Genomic DNA, 15415 nt, shown 5'->3' with positions numbered 1-15415 from the left:
AACATCTCAAATCACTGATTTAAATGTTTTTGCAGGAGATTGTTCTGCTGATGGAAGCTTCTCAGTGACTTATATTATGGTCTGTCCATGTCACTGCCTGCCACTCCACACACAAATCACATGACTCATCCTCCATCTGTGCTTCTCTCCAGGCTCACACCTTACCTTCCCCTCGACTTGCTCTTTTCCTCTCTACACACGTAGTATCTCTAAATACAAAATGTGCTTTTGAAATCCACTTCCATACAAAGACGATAACAAAAAATAGTAAGGAAAAGCTGGTGGGATAAGAAGTTAATCTGGCTATGCTCTTGTATTAATTGTCAGGGTCAAAAAAAAGTATGATATTACCATCTTAAATACACACAGGTTAAAAGTGGTTCTATTAATTCAGTGGGTCTCTATTTATCACTGCACCGCAGCTCATTCAGCCATCTGTTGCTATAGAGATGGCTTGAGTGCACTGCAAATGGAAAGAAAAAAACTATATATTCATGAGTCTGACCACCTCTGTGTGTGAGCATTAGTATGTGTGGTATCAAAGGTATCCATCAATTTTACTTTGAAGTGAAAACAAAAAGCTGACTGTTTCAAAAGACGGTAAATTATACATTCACTCTTCCACAAAGACCTTTATTTTGCATTTAAATAACAGTTTGATATAAATAGTCTGCGCAGCAAGGTCAGAGCAATAACATCCCATCTTTTCTCATCTCATACAAAAAAAGGACATTCAGCGCCTTTGAACAGAGAGTTAACCCCTTCCTCTGTGCATCAGTTTCATTCTTCATTTTACCACTAGATGGAAGCTCCATCAAAGTTTGTTCCTCTTGGTGTCAGCATAGCCTTTAAACAGATATGGAGAACATTCAGCCATTTCAGCCATCAGTTTCTTCTCACTGTCCTTTTAAATTGATCATACGGAATGTTGTGATTATAATTAAGTCATAATGACTGGTTTGCTTCACTGCCACAGTGTGTGCTGACATTTCAAGTTAGCAGCAGAGTACAAAGGAACTGCATTATTGATCCTAATCGTTTGTGCAAAACAGTGTTCCTTGTTGAGGTTTGATGCAACACGTGGATTCTCCACAATGTCCTGTCGTGATTGATTAGAAATCACCGCTTTGATAACTCGTTCATTTCCACAGTACCATGGCGTCTGTATTTGGCAGTCGTTTTTGGTCAGGTCTCTATCTTGATGATGCTAACAGTGGCAGGTTTGCACTGGTAGCTGTAGAGAAATGTGGCAACAATAACCAGAACTGCCCCTGAGAAAAATGCACTGAAAGAAGGGCAAGAACAAAAGACAAGAATAAACAGGCGTTAAATTATGTCATATCATGTGAGCCTTTCTAGTAGCTTTGTGAGGATGTTCACTTGTGGCTCTTTTCCACTACACAGTCCAGGCACAGCTCGCCTCGGCTCAGTACGGCATGGCTCGACTCTACGCGGTTTGGTATGGTTTTCCATTACTACAGTACGTCCTCAACGTGGGCGGAGTCATCATAGCACAGCTGCATCGTTTTACACACACACACAAACCAGTGCATTGAATCATTAGAGTGAAAATTAAAAATATTTGTTCGAAGAATCGCTCAGTTCTTCCTGCATGACCGGAGCACAGACTCCGGTGGACACAGTCACTGAACTGAAATGCAGCAGGGGTTGTGATGCTCTGTTAAATGTTGAAGATTAACGCAAGTTTTGAGGATTCTTTTTAACTGATCTGCAGTTTGGCATTGTTCGGCTTGATTCTTGTGTCGGATGCCGTGCTCATGACTCTTCCAATGACGACACTCTGACCAATCAGTGGACGGCAGTCGTCATGAAGACGTCATGTATAGTATCGGCTCAGTTTGCCTGGAACCTCGCAAGAGCTGGTACTTAAAAAAAGCACCAGGTACTATTGCTTCTCATGAGCCAAGTCGAGCCGTGCCGGGACTGTGTAGTGGAAAAGTGCAAAGCTGATGAGCCGATCACGAGTGGACAGCTCTTAGTACAGGTGTGAATGAACCAAAGACAACTGGATAATGGATAACTGAATTTGAGGAAGGAGTGTATGTGACTGTCTGTGCTTACCCAGTAGGATTAAAGTCCTCCAACAGGAAATATGAAATGACAGCAGACGCAATGATAGACATGGAAGTAGCGAATCCTTTGAGGATGTTGTCTGCATATTTAATAACCACCGCTATGATCAGCCCGCCCAGCGCCTACAGACGGATAAGAACATTTAATTTGCGATCTGGCGAACACAGTGAACATGAAGACAAACCTGCACGAGAACAAGTACAGATGAACTTCAACAATATCTTCACGAATGTGACATGCATAAATACACTGAATAGAAACATAATGATCGAACCTGTAAGACAACAACAATGCAGGTTAAAGTGTTGTAGCCCTGAAATATTCCTGATTCTTGCACCTGCTCTCCATCATATATGATCATTCCTGCCAACGCAAATATGAAGCCAAAGACTCCTGAAAAAGACAAGAAATGTTACATTAACACCACATCATATGCCTTTAAAGCCTTGAACATCTTAATAACAGGAACAAATACTGCTGACCTGTCACCTCTCTTGTTTTCTAGACAAAACTTGCACTGCTGCCTATATAAATTTGTGAAAAACTTGATATGTCTTCACTATTATAAGGAAAGTTTTCTGAAACTGAAAACCTGTCCGTCTGGATTGACAGGCTTATTTTTCGGGAAGCCTTAGCCTCTAGTCTTTTGAAGTAAAATCTTATGTTTCCTGTTGTTTTCAAAGACAGTACCAAAGAATGTCGTAATGTTCTGTTTAGGGGGCAGAGATTATAAGGTTTCTCTCCATTATCCATTATCTGTCCTGCTTGGGGGGCGGGGTGACATCACTCTACATGACCACACACACAGCATTCTTTGTCGTTACTTATAGACATATAGACATAACACATTCCCTAGCTCCTTACTGTAACATTAACCATCCATCCATCCATCCATCCATCACAGGACCACATAGAGACAAAAAATTTCACTCTCCCACCTACAGTCAATTTGTGTCCAATTGACTGTAGGTCCAATTGACGTAATCCCCATATTGCATGTTTTTGGACTGTGGAAGGAAGCCTGAAAACCCATGCACACACGGGGAGAACATGCATTAATTAACATAACATTAACCATTACAACTTAATGCCTAACCCTAAACCTAACCTATATTGTTGGTCCTCATGAAGATACACATGCAAGCACACACACACATTCTCTATTATCTCACTGATTCACATACCATTCATTTTGCACCGTTTTGCCTCACTCCTTAAAAAAAAAATAAAAAATCAAGGTCAGGGTCACTCACCCAGCTGTATGTTACGGACCCACACACTCTGTTTAGTTTCCTTGAGGATTTTTTCAAAGTAAACTCCAGCAAAGCCACTGGACACACAGGCTGTGAGCACAGCTATCAGTCCCACAAACTGTGAGCCTGCAGACAGGACCTTCTGCTCAGCTTGAGGATCCTGAGGTAACTATGGAGATTAAAATATTAGGTCAAAATGTGCAGGGGCATCCAGTCCAGTCAGAGCAGTGACTAACTAACTCTGCATGTCTATCAACTATGAAGGTTATTCACGAGTCTACTGGTACCTGCACAAGTGTGACTCCAACCATGAGAAAGGACAAGGAGAGCCACTGGTGGAAACTCAGCTTCTTCCCCAGCATGACGACAGAGAACAGTGTTGTGGTGAGGATCTTCAGCTGGTATGTGACCTTGGTGGAGCACAGCACAAACACAGAAAGTAAGGTTGTCTGAAGTACACATACAAAAGTCAATATGGGAGATGAAATCCTGCGTGGCCACTGGTTGACTTGCTTCTACAAGAAGTCTCCTTGTCCTATGTGTTTTATTTATGTTTGCACCATAAATTGGCTTTTTCAATGTCATCGAATGGACGTACAGTGAACATAAAGTGACAATGTTCCAGTATTGTTTACTATCTACTGTCCTGGATACAAAATAAGGAACAATCTGATACAACCCATTAGTCTTAGTCACTGTCAGTATGAGGAGCTGAAGATGGTCGATATAAATGATCACGTTCTCATGAAGCAGCATAAGAAAATGAAAATAAATGTGTTTTATTAACATCTACAAATTACAAATACATTAATGAAATGAATGTCACTCAAATAGTTTACTCAATGAGAATTATACATTCAATTTATGAAATCAGTGGAAGCTAGTAGCTGAAACCAGTCTGTTTATCATTCCAATCTGAATTTACAAGCCGACATAAACAAAGTATTAAATGACACACACACACTAATGAGTAACCTGATAGGTAGCTCCATCCAGGTTGGACAAGGCAACATAGAGCAGATTGTTCTGCAGCGTGTAGATTCCTGCAGGAATTGCCAACTTTATGGTCTCCAAGGGTTTGTTCACAATCTCCTCCTTCAGCAGCTCATTCATGGCCTGCACACTGAACCCTGGCAGAGACACAGAGTGTGTTGTCAGTGAGGTAACCTGGGGACCACCCGCACGTGGAGTTGAGAGAAACACATGCTCACTCACTGCTCTCCCTGAAGACCAAGAGGATGCAGGTGAGGACTTTCAGCACCTCAGCAGACACTACAGCTGAGGAGGCCAAGTATCGCGGACCATGCTCCTTCAGGGTGCGGGAGTAGCGCATGGTGAGCACCAGTGAGGTTGTCTGCACCACCAGCACCCCCAGAGACACATACTTCAGCCTCGAGGAGTGGGACATTGCAGAAGACTCTGAGTCCACTGATGCAAGAACTGACTTCTCCTTGGGCAAGTCTGTGTAATATCACAACGTGAAATCAAAATTGTGGAAAGGCAAGATGACACATGCAGAAGACATGGTTGGAATAGAGAGAGGGGAGGTAGGTTTTAGAGGATCTGAAAGAGAGAAGTGTGTTACAGGGCAGTACGTCAAGCAACTGGTACAAAGAACTCAGATGTTGGGAAATAAAAAAGAAGCAGAGTTGCGAATTTGCTCAAAGTCCACTCTGCCAAGGTCTGTCCCATGCCCGGCTGGAAAAGGAGGAAGGTTGGGCGTGGAAGCTCAAACTACAAACTATACAGTCTACGTATATGTGCTTGACAACAGTTTTTCTAAAAATCGTCTCATGAGTTTCTCTTCTAAAGCTCAACGACGACATGGGTAAAATATCAATGTAACAGATTTGGCAATTTGATTTAAAGTTTTAAGTCAATCTTTGGTACAATTTTTGCTATGTCATTACCTCATTAGATACCATCAAAATGTAAACTACTACAGACGAATGCAAGAATGGGAACTCAAAGGCATAGAACAGAGAACGATATGCTGACTGAATTGTTTCAATTTGCAATTTTTATATGAAAACAGAAGTTCAGTCCTACTCCTTCTCACGTTTACACAGCGTCATTCACTTCCATCCAGTTTCTGTGTTGTGACATTGATCAGGACACACAAACATGGGCACCTGCCCACCACAGTGCCGTTACACCAGGATCACAGAGGCTTTGATATAAACATATATATATATATATATATATATATATATATTTTTTTTTTTTTTTAATAAAACCATTAAAGCTCCCTTTGGACATCTGAGTTATTACAAAAAAACACTGCGGTCTCAAGTTTTATCTCCCCAGCCAAGAGGGAGAGAACAGTGCTGTGACATGAGACTTTTGATTCTACTGCACTTGGATAAGTCATGTGTTGTTTATCCGTCTTTTACCATAGTTGTCCAGACTGCATCTAGGAAACTTTGAGCTGTGAGGTGCTGACACAGGGAGAAGTTATGTCAGTCACCAGCCCATAACTGTGATGCAGTCTGGATGTGTGCATTTGTTTATTCGTTGTGCGTCTGTATCGATTACAACCCTCCTAACTCCGTGCTTGTAATTAGGTATTTTAAGCTAAAACACACTTTTGCTTCTCAACAACACGTGACACAAATTGTAAACGTCAAAAAAGTGTAAAAGTGTAAAGTACACAACTTTGATGTCATGTCCGTTATTTTAGTTTTCATGGAATCTAAGGAAAAGTCCAAAAATACGGCTCATCGTGTAGTTGTAACCAGCAACTGAGTGCCTGTGTAACCTAAATCGTCCTACTGTTACTATAAACAATTGCTTTACCATTTCAAGCACACAAATTAAATAAGTTCTTGAACATAAGATGGTAGAGAATGTGTGTAATGTGTTTTCATTTCTAATGATACAGTTATGTCATAAAACATAAGCTATCACACTTTGGTAAGAGTGGGATGTTAAACAGAACGAGAAGCTTGAATTAGTGGTTTGTTGAACACACTGAAGTCCTTATGTAGCGACTGAAGAGCATGGCTGCACAATGTCCTTCTGTGTATGATATGTGTGTGTGTGTGTGTGTGTGTCCTTCTGCACACCTTACACAGTCTCCACTCTACCCCACATCTATACATTTCAGTTCATAATCAGCTAAAATGTACCAGACTAGAGTATTGCAGCGGGCCTGCTTGTAAGTCAGTCACTGCAAACCCAAAACAAATATATCAGGCTTTTACGAAAATGTGAACTACATTTAGAATATGTCCACTTCATAGACAGTTCAAATCATTTCAAATCTTATGGCGTGCTTTTAGGGCCATGCTTAACTAATTAACATACATCACACTAACCTCTTCACCCAAATATACCCACCCCTGGACGTCTTTGTGGCAACAGTGTACACATACAAAAAAATCATCGTACATCGATAATTGTGTTTGCAGCTTATTTTTACATGAATCCCTTAAACTACTTAAACTAGTTGCTCAAAACTATCAAACATTCAATAATTTGTTTAAGGGATTTTTGCTGGAATCCCTGAATCAAATTTAACCCTGATCAAATATTCAATCATTTACAGGATTTTAAGCCTTTAACCCCACCCCCCTCTATTTACTATATGGAAAATAATACCTTTTTGTGTGTGTGTTTTGATTTAAATAAATAATTAAACTGGCATTTAAGGGGTTGTTGTAGTATAATAATAATTATAATTCATTAACCCTTTGAATACAGAGCATTTAGGCTGTGTTTTTTTACACACACCTGAGCAAAAAGTACAAAACCCATAAGAAGACACACTTCAGCATGTCCATATAATGATTTGTTTATTATTCCCACAAGGGTGCACTTGCAGGGACGATATGTGCCGGTGAGCCCCATGGGTTAAATAATAATTTAATTTCATTTCATTTCATTTCATTTCATTTCATTTCATTTCATTAATTTAATTTAAGAATTTCACACACACAGAAAAAAACCCTCTTTCTGCCACTAAACCACCGTGAATATTACACACTGGACCTTTAACTTTTGCAGCAAAGATGAGAGATCAGCTCCAGGATCCAGGACACAAACGGAAGTCGACGTGGTTTAATAAGTTAGAGACAAGCAGCTCTCAGGTTCTCAGATGAAAAGACGCAGTGTGTGCGTGGCCGTGGCGAGCTCCACCCGCGGGTCATTAAAAACTAAGTACGTGTACCTTCTGAGAAAAGACGAGGAAACTGGACACGAGTTTTTTTTTAAAAAAAAGAAAAAAAGATTCCAATCTGCCGCTGCTGCTGCTCTGGATCTGTGTGTGGGATTCTCGGTGCACTTGTTTGATGAAGACTTCCCTCGCCTGAGCAAACACTGAATTTCACAACATCGGCGGCAGACAACAGGACGTGGATCCGCTACAGAGGATTACAGCTCTGAGTGGATGACTTCAGTAATATTAACAGCAGAGATTTTCCTTAGAACCCACGCGATTGTCGTGGTTCTGGAGAATTTATCAACAAACTGTGTCACACACACACACACACACGACTTTAAGTGCTCTGCTTTGTGTGAACTAATGACAAAGTAACGTGTTCTCTCTCACACACAGACTCACCTCAGGATCTGGGTCTCAGCTGGTGAAACACAGGTTCTCCGGTTGTTTCTCCCACTTTTGCTTCTTCTCTTCATTTTACATCATAACAGCCATGAAGCCAACAGACAGCGAGAGAGGGAGAGAGAGGGGGGAGAGAGAGAGAGAGAGAGAGAGAGGTCTCAGTCAAAATGTGTCTTGAATATGAAGCAGGGACAGAATAGTCATCCTGAGTCAACCGTCGTCCCAGAGTGTATGAATGTGTGTTTGTGCGTGTGAAGTCCATCACAATCTCCAGAGGTTTGGTGACACCTGTTGGAGGAAAAATTCAATCATAATTTAAAAATCATATATTAACAAAAAGCTAATTTAGTTTTTCAACAAAATTGACAAAAAACGTTGCTTCCTTTCAGTTCATTGTGATTTACAGTGTCAACATTTATTGGCTGCCAAAAAGGACAGAAAAGACAAAATAATACACGGCAATATTAAGTAAGTTCAGTCTTGTATAAAGTACCTATAAAAGGGATACTTGAGTAAAAGTACTAGCAGACTAGCAGAGCCAGGAATTGAAGCCACAACCTTCCAGTTGTAAATCAACTCACCCTTCCACTGAGCTACAATTCTTAAAATCTTCAGTACATTTTATAGCAGAAAATGACGTTTGATACTTAAGTACAGTCAATGTCATATACTTTTAGTATTATTTAATATATAGACTTTTACTTTAAGTAATATTATAAACGGTGACTTCAACTTCTACCAAAGTAATTTTCTAGTAAGATAGAAAATTACTCAAGTATTTATTTAAGGTACTTTATACAAGACTGTTTATTTGGTAACAAAGATAGTTAGTAAAAAATGAAATGAAAATAATAATAAAATTAATATATATATAGTTAGTGAGTTAGAAATATAAATAACACAATAAAGTACATATACATGAATGTTGTACTTAAGTACAGTAACAGGTATATATAAGTATTTGTACTTTGTAGCATTACAACAGTCAGTGAAGTCTATAGTAGTAAGTCTATATATATTACATTAACTAAACACTGTTTAGTTAATATCAATATTAACATACTGTTGGTAGATTGTTTTGTATGACCGGAGATGATAATGTTGAAGAGCGATAGGTGGCGCTGTTTGTATTTTTGACTTGGCGTTCGACCTTAAGCGGTAATCGAAGAAGAACGACACGTGTTTCCTGTGTTTTCCTGAGCCAGAGTAGCTCACGGTGAAGCCGCTAAACCTGTGAATAAAAACGTGTTAATCCCGCCAAAGGCGTAAAAATGGTCCGTAAATTAAAGTACCACGAACAGAAGCTGCTGAAGAAAGTTGACTTCATCAACTGGGAGGTGGACAACAACCTGCACGAGGTCAAAGTGCTGAGGAAGTATCACATCGAAAAGAGGGAAGACTACACCAAGTGAGTGAGGATTCAGACTTTATGACTGACCTATAGTCCTCTAAAGACAAACACAACACACACAAATATCACTAAATAACACACATCTTGTAAACGTGTAAGGTTTATGCCACAGCTGCCCCAAATTAACAGCATTGGTAATTAACAAAATCGTTTTTTGTTTCTGTCATGGTTAATACAACAGTAGGCATATGTAGAAGCTCTTTAACCGATAAAATATAATTATTATTGGTGCTTTTTCAAATGCACGGTTTACAAAAAACACAACTGCAGTAAATCGTTGTGGCACAGATTCCTCACACATCCTCAGAGACTTTTGTCCATACATTGGTTGGACAAACCTGGTTTTCAGCTGCACATCCATCCATACAGTGAACTCATTGGGATGTTCAAGAAACCAGTGGTCATAAAGGGGTAGATTTGGTCAGCAACAATATTGGAATAGGCTGTTTCATACACGATATTGGACTTTTTGCCAAGATATCGTGAGTGTTTAGGCCGATAATCGATACCGATATGTATATACTTTTTACCCTGTGCCCAACTGCAGAGGTCATTTAGTCTCAAGGAAGCAGCAGCCTATTTAGCCAATTGTTAGGGCAATCGGTAATAGGCTAAATAGCCAAGATCTACTGTCATATCGGTAGATCTTGGTGTGTCAGCCAATGATGCATTTTAAAGCCAATATCTGCAGATACCGATATCGTGCCAATAATATCGGTCCGAACCTCTTGCTGTGACAGATCATTACAACACTTTTCCTGGAGCTGTATTTGATGTCGTTTTGGACTTTCCATTTTGTTTGCATCAGCGTGCATCAATCTGTATTGACTCATCTCATGTTTAAATTTACATTCACTTTACTGGTTACACCTGTTCAACTGCTTTATAATCGAGCACATATCTGCAGATAATGCCAATATCTGCTGATAAAGCCAATATCTGCCAATACTGATATCATTGGCACGATATCGGTGTTGTTTGATTTGTGAGAAGTATTGTTTGAAAATATTTACACAAATTTAATTTCATAAAACAAAGGGTTAAATGCTGCTGCAGACCAGTAGCATTAAATGGTTCACTTGTTAACAGTCATGCATGCAGTGTGACAGGCAAGAAAGTGTGGTCACTGTGATCCTCTGAACTTAATTCAGCCTCATTTTTATATTTGACACAGAGTTAAATTTATTCTTTTCACCCCCTTTTGTTTTAGGTACAACAAGTTGAGTCGGAACATCAGAGATCTGGCCCAGAAGATCCGAGACCTGGATGAGAAAGATGGCTTCAGAGCTCAGACTACACATCGGCTGCTGGAGAAAATGTAAGTGTGATGACATGTTACTTTAAAGTGACACGGAGAAGGATTTTAATCGACAAATAATGTTGCAAAGATTGTTTTGATGGCACATCTGGTCACTGTTATTGACCTCGGGGACCCCGAGAGCAAATCCTGCATTGTGTTAGTTTAATATCATTTGCACATGCATTGGACTGTACAGCCTTTACCTCTCTTGTGAAAGGTGAACACTGACGTACAGTATATGCATTGATGTGCAAATAAATACACCCCTGCATGATGTCTCTGGTTTCTGTGAAAAATAAAGAGAAAATAAAACCTTTTCACACTGACCATGTTCTCTTTCTCAAAAGATACAGCATTGGTCTCATTCCCACCAAACAGAACCTTTCCCTCACAGAGAAGGTCACAGCTTCTGCCTTCTGCAGGTAAATAATCACACATACTGTAAAATATTGTAGATGCCTGACTCAATTCTAAAGGAAGAAAATAGGATATGTCTATTATGTCCTATAATATATAATGTCTAGTATCTATTGATTTTAGATAATTTTGTCATATGTGAATGTGGAAGATCTTGACTTGTTTTCTGTGTCTGATAAATGCTGACGTCCTTTCCTTTGTAGGCTGGGCACATTTTTGTTAAGGACACTTTGAAGTATAAAAATGACATACATTCTGCTTATAGCTGTTGCACAGCATCACCTGTTTTCCTGTGCCCTAATGCAGGAGGAGGCTGCCGAGCATCATGCTGAAGCTTCGTATGGCTCAGAACCTTAAGACAGCTATCACCTTCATTGAACAAGGACGTATCCTTCATTACTGTGGTTTTGTTTCAAACTGAAAGTGAAACAGTAACTTTGTAGTTGTATAGTCCTTGATTTAATCACAGATGTGCGTGTTGGCCCGGACATCATCACAGACCCAGCATTTCTAGTCACAAGGTTGGTGTCGACATTTTTTTTTTTTTACTTCATTTATGTTACCTTTATATTCTGCAACAACAGAAAAAAACACCTGTTGTATCACATGATCAAATATTGATCCCTTTGTGACTTTTTCTTCCCAGAAATATGGAAGATTTTGTCACATGGGTGGACTCCTCCAAGATCAAGCAGCATGTCTTGAATTACAATGATGAGGTCAGTGAGGAATTCAGAATGTGCTTGTTTGTGCAGCTGCTGATCTGCACTTTTATATTTTGAAGTAAAGCACTGCCTAGTATTTTAATCACACTAAAACATACTTGAACAACTATGATTGATAATGTTTTTATGAGAACAAATCAGCAAATGTTTTAATCTTGTGGAAGTGACTCATGTGTTTTGTTTGCAGAGAGATGACTTTGACTTGATGGCATAACGTCAAACGTCCGTTTGTCACCCTGAAGGACGGACAGGAAAGGGTCAGGAGCGCTGTTCTTCTGATTGCAGTGTGAATAACTAATTACTTTGAATCTCCTGTTAGTTTGAGTTGTTGTGGAGATACAGAGATACACAGAAAAACTTAGGGAGGACACTTCCAGGCTCTTCAGTGAACATTTGTTTTGGGTGGCTTTTGAAATGTGCTGCCAAAATCAGATTGACCAACAGTTTATCATCCATCCAAGGATTCCAGTTTGTCTGGAAGGTCTAGTCTGGAGTTCATCTGAGACTGTCTTGGTGATTCTGACCTATTGACTCTATTCTCTAAACCTGCTCAGTGACCAGTGGGACACAAGTGGAGTCTCAGCTGTTTTATCTTCATGATTTTTCTCACTGGTTATACAGAGCAGCTTCCACAGTTACGTACATGCGTGTGCGGCTGTTCCCTCTCCTGTAACTCCCATGTTGTGTAATGTGTGAATGTGAGCTGCCTGTGTCAGAGTCAATGTGACCCAGGGAAATGTAATATGTAGTATTGGACAATTTCTAGATCATCTTGAATAATTGATTATAGTTGTTTGGAGGTGTGAATGTGAGAATGAATGCTATTTCTCTGTGATGGACTGGTGACCTCTCCAGGGTGTACCCCGCCCTTTTGCCCTGTGTCAGCTGGGATTGGCTCCAGTGACCCTCACATGGAGGATAAAGCGGTAGAAGATGGATAGAATATCTATCAAAATAGTTTTCGATCATTGATGGTTATTTGTTGCAATCCTACACATGTCTGCACAATAAAAAACTGTCCATGTTCATATCAACAAAACCTGTGCCATTCATGAAACTGAACACACTGATAAATATTTATTTTATTCCATGACCTTTACAGTGCAAACTCTGAACAATAAACCTTCCTTTATCACAATATTAAGACTTTTTACAGTTTGATCCAACACTGAAACCCCATACCAACATGTAAACATTATTTTTGTAAACTCGCATCTCCGAATATTCCAGTAAACATGAACTCACCATAAAGCATTCAAATAGAGAAGTTACATCTCATATTAGTGGCTCAGTTTAAACTATATGTGGCCCTTTTTTAAACCTGAATACAGCACAATATAGAACATTTACCCTCAACATGAACAGGCTGTATATGACCCTCCTCCTAAGGCACCCAGGTGTATGACAGGATCTGTTTTAATGCTTGATTTCCACAGAGACCCCACACCCGCCCCCAATTGTAACAGTCCTTGTATGGAGGTCCATCAGAGCCACCAAAAACGCAAGTAAATGATGAGTGTGATGAAGAACACGGCCACAGCAGCCACCTTGGCGTACGCTGAGCGGGTGTTGAGGTACTTGGCATCGCTGCGGTACTTCTTTGACAGGGTTGACAGATTGCTGGCTTTAGTGTCTAGAACTGAGGGGAAATACAACAATTGAGATGATAAGGACTTTGCCTCGGGAATACATGTACATTTAAAACCACAGTGTACAACTTTTACCAATAGATAAATGTCAATAACATTCAAACCGTTGTCAAATGAGTTCACACATTGCTGATTAACCACAACCGAACGGGGACAGCTCGTCCCCATGCCTGTTTACATTCTAAAGTCATGTTAAATCATGAAATGTTTGTGTGAGATCTCAAATCCCTGAAATCGTTTGATGATGTGTGTGGTGCTGTGTCTTGACTGGATCGTCTAGTCTGCTTTCTCACGATGAATACATTCAAAATTGATTGCAACGTATGTTGTGTCTGTGTCAAGTCAGATCTGAATATCCTCTGGGGGGGTTGTGTTTCTGCACTCACCAGAAAGAGCCTCTCCTCTTTGAAGAACTTCCTCAATATTTGCCACCATAATTCTCTGTACATCATGCAGCTCTGTGTTGATACTGCCCAGGTTCCTCCTGGCTCTGCTGTCGACATATGTCTTCTTTGTTTTCTGTATGTACGTGTCTGGAATGAAGCGTGTGCAAAAAAAATAAATCAAAAGTTGTTTTCTCTCCAGAGGCAATGAAGAGATCACACATTTTTTTTCTTACCAAACTCGATGAAAGAGTACGGCCTCATCGCTGTGTTTACTTTTTTTCCATACTGGTCATAGAACTCATTGTGGAGATCTTCAAGGTAGGCAAAGGCAATCTTTTTGGGGAATGAAGCCTCACAGAGGCACAGGTAGCATATGCCCTGTGCTATTAAATAGCTTGAAACAAGACACAAAACATTATTTATACTATATCTGATATCTGTCAAATGTATAAACAGTGAACACTTGTTTTAACTTACTGAAAGTCCATGTCTCCAGCCTCCAGGGTGCAGCGGTCTGGACTCTGAGTGTTCAGTTTACGGCAAAGCTGCTTGGCCTGGCTCTGGTACTGCTGGAGGTCTCTTCCTGACTGACAGACGTCAACAAGCACAGATTTAGTCAAAACTGGATTTGGGAGATACTCAATTTTAGCACATTTTAATTTAATCCCAACTCATCTTACAACACCCCCATACCCCTACTACTAGGTGGGAAGACAAATTTGAAGAAATTTGATTTATTCCAACTAGAGACATTCTTTGAATTCAAACTATAATGTTGACATATTTGAATTTTTATTTTTCCTTCAGATGTTTTCTTATTTAAAACAATGCAGGTAGTAATGGGTGTTTTTCCCCCCTCAGCTCAGCTTGAGGTTAATGCCTGCTTTTCCTATTGTGCTGCAACAGTCCTGTTCACATGCAGAAATTGAATATCAGCAGCACCAACGGTCAAGAGACCCTCTTGAAACACAGTTCATGACTATAGGGTTAAACATTTGATTCTAAAACGTTACACTTTGAAGGTAACAGTCAACATGTTACATCTCAGTACACCAATATATTAAATTATTAACTTGAAAATGTTTTTATATATATTCGCTCAAATCTCCAGTTAATATTATGTACACGTAATAATAGACACGATACAGACAGCTACGTATTGTATATCGACTTGATTGTTAATTCACTTCAAACTTATAGTTGTATGAAATAAATTCCTTTGAGTTATAGGTTAAAATAATTTAATCTGATGTATTTTAAAGAGGGCTATGGTCCACTTTATGGATACACTGTGATAAAACACGAACTTTTTTTTAATGGAGTTTTGTTTTGTATGTAGCTCTCTCTCCACACACCCACATAAGAAAAGGAAGCTAAGCAGTGTCATCTATACCTGTTCATCCTCCTCTATGGACGCAGCAAGTGGGAGTCCGTCCACCACACGAGCTATCATTGTCAGTGCAATCATCCTGATAAATGTCAGTCACCGGCGGCGTCAAGTGTCTCTAAAGTCCGACAAAGTCAACTTCACCAACTTGTGTGTTAACTGTCAACTTTGATGAGGAGGAAGGAACGTGCTGGACGGAAGTACGTGGTGCGACGGTGAACTGGGTCCGACC

At 39.8% G+C, this 15415-nt stretch overlaps 3 protein-coding genes across 4 annotated transcripts; 1 reads left to right on the top strand and 2 right to left on the bottom strand.

Annotated features, from left to right (window-relative positions):
• Positions 1-612: 612 nt before the first annotated feature.
• slc35a3b (solute carrier family 35 member A3b) lies at positions 613-8122 on the bottom strand. Of its 2 annotated transcripts, none has more exons than XM_044041796.1 (8): positions 7909-8122; positions 4563-4808; positions 4323-4477; positions 3635-3757; positions 3348-3516; positions 2369-2487; positions 2083-2216; positions 613-1285 (listed from the first exon to the last, which is right to left on the bottom strand). In XM_044041796.1, the coding sequence occupies exons 2-8, from the start codon at positions 4753-4755 to the stop codon at positions 1186-1188; spliced, it is 993 nt and encodes a 330-aa protein (XP_043897731.1). In that variant the 5' UTR covers positions 4756-4808; positions 7909-8122; the 3' UTR covers positions 613-1185. The 2 variants fall into 2 exon arrangements, with proteins under 2 accessions (XP_043897731.1, XP_043897740.1); XM_044041805.1 differs by lacking the exon at positions 7909-8122 and adding an exon at positions 7338-7524.
• A 921-nt stretch (positions 8123-9043) lies between these two features.
• On the top strand, positions 9044-12905 carry imp3 (IMP U3 small nucleolar ribonucleoprotein 3). The gene is made up of 7 exons (XM_044032647.1): positions 9044-9316; positions 10530-10637; positions 10967-11041; positions 11343-11422; positions 11506-11557; positions 11683-11755; positions 11949-12905. The coding sequence occupies exons 1-7, from the start codon at positions 9180-9182 to the stop codon at positions 11973-11975; spliced, it is 552 nt and encodes a 183-aa protein (XP_043888582.1). The 5' UTR covers positions 9044-9179; the 3' UTR covers positions 11976-12905.
• Positions 12805-15410, bottom strand: LOC122773740 (vesicle-trafficking protein SEC22b-like). The gene is made up of 5 exons (XM_044032633.1): positions 15190-15410; positions 14274-14383; positions 14030-14190; positions 13797-13943; positions 12805-13400 (listed from the first exon to the last, which is right to left on the bottom strand). Exons 1-5 carry the CDS (start codon positions 15262-15264, stop codon positions 13246-13248), a joined length of 648 nt encoding a protein of 215 aa, XP_043888568.1. The 5' UTR covers positions 15265-15410; the 3' UTR covers positions 12805-13245.
• Positions 15411-15415: the final 5 nt, after the last annotated feature.

This window comes from Solea senegalensis, linkage group LG1 (assembly GCF_019176455.1).
Source record: "Solea senegalensis isolate Sse05_10M linkage group LG1, IFAPA_SoseM_1, whole genome shotgun sequence".
NCBI lineage: Eukaryota > Metazoa > Chordata > Actinopteri > Pleuronectiformes > Soleidae > Solea > Solea senegalensis.
Note: the sequence above shows the minus strand (reverse complement) of the source record. Positions and strands in the feature narration are given on the sequence as shown.

Coding starts and splice junctions, on each gene's coding strand:
- slc35a3b (XM_044041796.1), bottom strand. CDS start 4,755: ATGTCCCACTCCTCGAGGCTGAAGTATGTGTCTCTGGGGGTGCTGGTG. Junction 4,478..4,562: donor CTTGGTCTTCAGGGAGAGCA/GTGAGTGAGCAT, acceptor TGTCTCTGCCAG/GGTTCAGTGTGCAGGCCATG. Junction 2,488..3,347: donor GGTCCGTAACATACAGCTGG/GTGAGTGACCCT, acceptor TGTCTTTTTCAG/GAGTCTTTGGCTTCATATTT.
- LOC122773740 (XM_044032633.1), bottom strand. CDS start 15,264: ATGATTGCACTGACAATGATAGCTCGTGTGGTGGACGGACTCCCACTT. Junction 14,191..14,273: donor GCTGGAGACATGGACTTTCA/GTAAGTTAAAAC, acceptor TCTTGTTTCAAG/CTATTTAATAGCACAGGGCA. Junction 13,401..13,796: donor AAGAGGAGAGGCTCTTTCTG/GTGAGTGCAGAA, acceptor ATTTCCCCTCAG/TTCTAGACACTAAAGCCAGC.
- imp3 (XM_044032647.1), top strand. CDS start 9,180: ATGGTCCGTAAATTAAAGTACCACGAACAGAAGCTGCTGAAGAAAGTT. Junction 10,638..10,966: donor CATCGGCTGCTGGAGAAAAT/GTAAGTGTGATG, acceptor CTTTCTCAAAAG/ATACAGCATTGGTCTCATTC. Junction 11,558..11,682: donor CCAGCATTTCTAGTCACAAG/GTTGGTGTCGAC, acceptor TTTTCTTCCCAG/AAATATGGAAGATTTTGTCA.